General features: G+C 43.6%; 1 protein-coding gene across 1 annotated transcript in view; it reads right to left on the bottom strand.

The window, feature by feature from the left end:
- Nucleotides 1-254: 254 nt before the first annotated feature.
- The window catches only part of LOC142312790 (uncharacterized), a 60,844-nt gene continuing 55,098 nt past the window's right edge, over nt 255-6,000 (bottom strand). Inside the window, exons 7-8 of the mRNA XM_075351779.1 lie at nt 564-647; nt 255-433 (exon numbers count right to left, since the gene is read on the bottom strand). Of these exons, the coding sequence (XP_075207894.1) occupies nt 255-433; nt 564-647 (263 nt within the window). The remainder of the gene's footprint in view (nt 434-563; nt 648-6,000) is intronic.

The following is a 6,000-nucleotide window of genomic DNA, read 5'->3' as shown; positions in this document are numbered from 1 at the left end:
TTTGGGATTCTTCTAGAGAGAATACCTATAGAATTGTACACTCCATAAACTGTCGATCCACCGGGATTATCTATTGGGCAATATGTCCCTGCGGCCTCATTTATGTGGGCCTGACTACCAGAGAGTTCCGGATACGTGTCTTGGAACACATTCGTGATATTAAGAGTGCGGCTAAGGCCACAAAACCGGAGGAAATTTTGCTTCTAAAGAATATCCCTAAACATTTTAGGGAACGTCATGATTGCAATTGGCGGTTACTCAGATTCAGAGGTATTGATAAAGTTTATCTTGGTCCAAGAGGGTGTGACCTTAGGAATGCTATATTTAAGAAAGAGGCTAAATGGATCATAACTCTTGATACAGTAAAACCGCGGGGGCTGAATGATATGATCAGCTATAAGCCCTTTCTGATTTGAACATTTTGGCTCACGGTCTGCAAATGTGTAGTGGAGGTATTGGTTTGTGTTTGCGTACCAATTGCCGTTTTATGTTTTGACATTCTTTTCTCTTCTTTATCCCCTTTTTTTTATTTTTCCCATTCCCCCTTTATTATTAATTCATACCTTTTAGAGATGGCTGCTTGTACCTGCATATACTGGAGCTACTAGAACAAGAAGATATATCTGGACCGTTTGCATCATCAAGATCTGGAATAATTGCATCTTAAAAGACTTTATGGATATTACTTCATGGATATCGTCTAACTTTTCATATATTTATCTTTGCAATTATTTCCTATGCTCGGTTCTTATTTGCCCTGTTGTTTGCCCTCATGTAATATGGCGGCTATAGACTTCATCCTGTGCGTGCACGGGGCTCTGATCACTCCTCCTCTCTGTGTCTGGTGATCTAATGGGTGTCGGGTTGTGCGCATGCGCACTCCCGCTTCCTGAACGCCGGACACAGTGGAGGATGGGCATCGGATCTCCGGGGCGCGCTACCATAGGATGGTAAGACCCGGTCATTTCAGATATAAGCAGCCCTGGATGTCACCTCTGCACCTCCCGATGAAGCGATAAGCGAAACGCGTTGAGGTGCAGGGGGTGTGTCTGGCTTGAACACAGCAGCGTCCCTGGTGGGTCATAGTACCTTTATATACTTTGGAACTTTGCTATCTTTCTTGCTGAAAGGACGGGTTTTTTCTTTGCATTGCACATATTTGAGCAATGGCACATAACTCACAGGACAGTCCTGTTATCATAACTATTTGAGTTTTGTTCCATGCTCATTAGGACAGCATGCATGGTGCTCCTTACACCTTGCATGGCCCTCTATGCATGTATATGATATGACATTTCACATGTTTGCTATTCAATGTACCCCAGTGTGCTTTTGACTGCATTATATGGAATTGATGTACTAATGCATGGTAGCTATGTATGGTGATCCTCACATCCTGCATGGGTCTCTGAATATACAGTGCACATTTTTGATACAACATCTCGCTTAATTGTTATTCAATGTACTTCAGTGTGCTGTTGACTGTATTATGTTAATTGACATACTAATGCACTTTAGTTATGCTGTCTCCATGGGCTATGTCATGCATATTTTTCAGCTTGGTCTTTACTGACACACCTCCCTGACTGGCTTTGTATATGTTTTTAAACACATTTCTGTACTATGTGTTGCACTTTCTTATGTCCCTGGAAAAACTTTTTATAAAATTGCATTTAAATAAATTTTCTATAGATTTCTATAAAGAAAACATTGTTTGGCATTCAATCTAAATAGGATTGTATGGATGATGATTATGGAGCTTCTTTGTAGGTTGAACAAGGATTTTTGGTGTAGCTTCGGTGTACCTATCCGGGGTGTAGGGTGTGGTGGTGTCATGTCATGACCTGTGACGCCCAGGGCGTCACACATACTTTGTCCCTCTGTTGGGAGGTATGCAAAAACACACCCGAAAAACGTGCAAAAACGCAGCAAAAAAACAAAACGCAACGTGCGCACATAACCATACATGTGAAAAGTGGTATGCATAATAAAAACAAGTGCAATTGTCATGAACAATACTAGGCACACACTGGTACAGGAGGAGAGGACCCTGCCTGTGAGGGCTCACAGTCTACAGGGCAGTGGCGGACATGTAGCATGTAGCAGGTGCAGCTGCACTGGGGCCCAGAGGGGAGAGGGGCCCCTCATAATTAAAGGAGGGCCATGCGCTTTAATAAATATTGTATATTTCCAGGGTCCGACTGACTCACCAGGAAGGTAGTGAATTTAGATGGGCCCACAAGAACCAGTAAGATGTCCTACCTATGAAAAGCTCCCCTGCAGCTCTGCAAACACTCCGCCCTTCCCCTGACTGAGGCAGAACGCGGGGGAGAACATGCACTCACTTCTCAGGAATATGGAGGCTGCAGCCAATGAGGAAGTGAGGGGACAGCAGGAAGATGGAGGCTGCACAGCTCCACATCCACAACAGAAAGATGGAGGCCACACAGCTCCACATCCACAGAAGGAGAGGAAGTGCAGGAAAAACTTTACGGGGTCATCAGCAACTTATGAAGAAACAGAGAGGTGAGTATATACTTGTTCTATCTGTTTGTACCTGTATATATGATGTGTGTGCAATGTGCATATAGTATATGTATCACTCTCTGTGCATAAATAGTATGTGTGTTTGTGGATATATTGGATTGGTGCTTATGTATAAATAGAATATGTGCCCCATGTATATATAGTATATGTGCCTGTTGTAGGATGGTGACCGGCTACTCTGATACTTGTAGTGACACAAAATTGATTAAAGGGAATCTGTCACCACTTTTTTGGCGTATAAGCTGTGGCTATCACCACCGAGCTCTTATATACAGCATTCTAACATGCTGTATATAAGAGCCCAGGCCGCTGTGAGAACATAAACACTTTATAATACTTACCTAACGGTCGCGCGGTGGGCCATATGGGCGTCTCCGGTGCCGGAACAGCCTCTTTTGGCCATCTTTGTTCTCCTTCTCTAGCCGCGGTGCATGATGCGTCCTACGTCATACACACTCAACGGCATTCAGGTCCTGAGCAGGGCAGATAAAAATAAGTATTGTAGTGCACATGCGCAGGACCGGCGAGTGTGTTTGACGTAGACTCGTCATGTACACAGGCTTCAGAAAGAGGACGAAGATGGCTGAAAGAGGAGGCGCCGGCATCGGAGACGCCCATATGGCCAACCGCGCGATACCGTTAGGTAAGTATTATAAAGTGTTTTTTATGTTCTCACTGCGGCCTGGGCTCTTATATACAGCATGTTAGAATGCTGTATATAAGAGCCCGGTGGTGGTGGCCGTAGCTTATACGCCAAAAAAGCGGTGACAGGTTCCCTTTAAATGCATTACCGAGCAGGTTTGAATGTTGCCGGAGATGGGAGTGTCCACATACCTCCACCTGTGGGTGGGGCTCATAGCATATCATGTGAGTGTTTGTTTGATAACATGGTCTGACAGAGAGACACAGTGTCAGGCCAGGGCCACACGGGGATCTACTGCAATCCTCGCATGACACTCAGCTCACACTGGCAGCACAGCGGGAGCCGAGTGTTACTGCGACTGAGATCCGATCATACGGGGCGGCACTCAGGAGGGGAGGGCAGGTGCTGAGGTGGGGAGGGAGGGATTTATCTCTCTCTCCTTCGTTGCCGGCTATTGCCATTCTTGCCATGCACTCGCGGTATAACAATGTACTGAGAGTGCAGTGTGATTTTTCTCTCGCCCTATAGATTTGAATTGGTGCGAGAGTAAAAAGGAATGCATTACAGTTGCAGCATGCTGAGATTGTTTTCTCGGTCCGATTTGGGCTGAGAAAAAAATCGCTCATGGGTGCTGACACACAGGCTAATACTGGTCCGAGTGGAATGCGATGTTTTATCGCCTTCCACTCGCACTGATTTTCATGCCGTGTGTTTTAGGCCGCAGGGAGGATATGGCCCCTGGAGGGGGGCTGTGTGTGCACTGACTGGAGTCAGTGCGTGGGTGCGCCCAGTGGTGCAAGCTGACAGCCTATGACTGGAGAGTCAGGCCCATACGCACCCCTGGTAATGTCAGGCAGAGGTATGTTGTGTTAGCTAGTGCCCAGCCGGGCCAGTCTTTATTGTTCTGTCATATGATGTAACATGAGAACATGGAGTACAAAAGCACACAAAAAATAAATGAGAAATAGTGAAAAATTGCAAAACTTTATTAGTATAAAACAAACAATGGAAATGGATCCAAACTAGAGTGAGGATGGAAGAAGAAGAGGAAAAAGGCCTGTTCCTGCCAAAATAACAGGTAAACTTCCAAGGTGGAAAATTAAACAAGTGTTACATAGTAAATAATCACACCAGGAGAAGTAAGTGTAGCGAAAAAAAATCTGAGGTCATGTTGACAAATGCCCTGAAAACAATGAGATCACAATACAATGTGAGTCACAGAACAATTTTTGATGCATGTAAACAAAGTTATATGTCGAAGCCACAGAAGAGGGGAGACCTAACGTACGTTTCACATATGGCAAATATTACAGCTTCATCAGAGGAGGCAGAAGATCAGACTTTTTTTCGCTACACTTCTCCTGGTGGTGTGATTATTTACTATGTAGCATTTGTTTCATTTTCCACCTTGGAAGTTTACTTGCTATTTTGTCAGAAACAGGCCTCTTTCCTCCTCTTCCATCCTCACATTATTTTGGATCCATTTCCGTTGTTTGTTTTTATCTGTTTTTTTTTTTATATAAAGTTTTGCAATCTTTCATTATTTCTCATTTCCTTTTTTTTTTTTTTTTTTTGGTGTGTGTGATTTTTGTACTACATGTTCTCTTGTATTGATCAGTTTCTGGAGTTTTCCTTGCTTCTTTATGTCCTTACTTATTGTCTTGGTTATATGACCTAAACCTTTATGAGCCATGTTTGTATGGAATTTTGTTTTGCATATGATGTAACGTGTTTGCAATATGATGTGTTATGTGGGATATGGGAGGCTGGAAATAAAATCCTTATGTTCCCTGTATATGGACTGTTTGGGGTCTGTGCTATTGCCATACTGCACTATAACGCCCAGGGCGTCACAACTTAGTGGAGAATTTGGTGCAACAAATGGGATGGTTGCTAGGGGCAATGGCATGATACATATAGACCTGGATGGATGCTGGAGATTCCAGTGTACAGTTTTCTGTGGGTCAGTGGGTCCACGAAGATCCCTCATTTGCAATAAGGAGCATTCCCTGTGGATCGATGAAAATTTTTCCGTTTGCTCAAGAAGCTTTGCGTATGGATCAGTGGGTCCACAAAGACGCATGGAAGCGTGAGAGCGGTTCTCTGGGAGTCACCGGGCTCATGAAGATTTCTCGGCCCTGAAGGCTTGGGGTGTGGACTGTTGGTGTCCAGGACTACAGACTATGCCACAAGTGCATACCTCCCAACTTTTGAAGAATGGAAAGAGGGACAAAGTCTGCAAATTTTGACCACGCCACTGGCCACACCCATTTGGCAGTAAGGGTCATTCAGCAGATACCACGGACATTCATAGTCATAGCAGCCAGAATTTTCTTATATTTATGTCATCTATATGACATTGCTTATTTGTGCCTATAAAGCCATGTTCACACGTTACATAAATTGTGTCTTTTTGTTTCTGCTGCTGTCTGCACCAAACTACACAATCCATTTTTGCTGCATTTTTTCTGGCTTTTCTCCATTATTTAATGTGTTTTTAATTCAGATTTGAATCTGCGTTTTTAAGTGTTTTTATTGTACAGAGAAGCTTTTTCCCGCACTTTTTTTCAGCTGAACCTCCAGAGAAAAAAAATCCCAAAACCGCAGAGTTCAGTGACGTCTTCTCATGGATTCACATTCACTTTGCTTGTATAATTAAACACAGCAGAATATATGTGCAAAAAAAAACAGCAAAAAAAAATGCAGCATTTAGGCTATGTTCGCACGTTGCGTTTTTTCCCGCGTTTCTGCAGCGTTTTTGGCTGCAGCGTTTTTGTGCCAAAACGCATGCGTTTTTGTTTTCCAGCAAA

This window comes from Anomaloglossus baeobatrachus, chromosome 5, assembly GCF_048569485.1.
Source record: "Anomaloglossus baeobatrachus isolate aAnoBae1 chromosome 5, aAnoBae1.hap1, whole genome shotgun sequence".
Taxonomy (NCBI): domain Eukaryota; kingdom Metazoa; phylum Chordata; class Amphibia; order Anura; family Aromobatidae; genus Anomaloglossus; species Anomaloglossus baeobatrachus.
The sequence above is the reverse complement of the archived record's forward strand: the minus strand, read 5'-3'. Positions and strand labels throughout refer to the sequence as shown.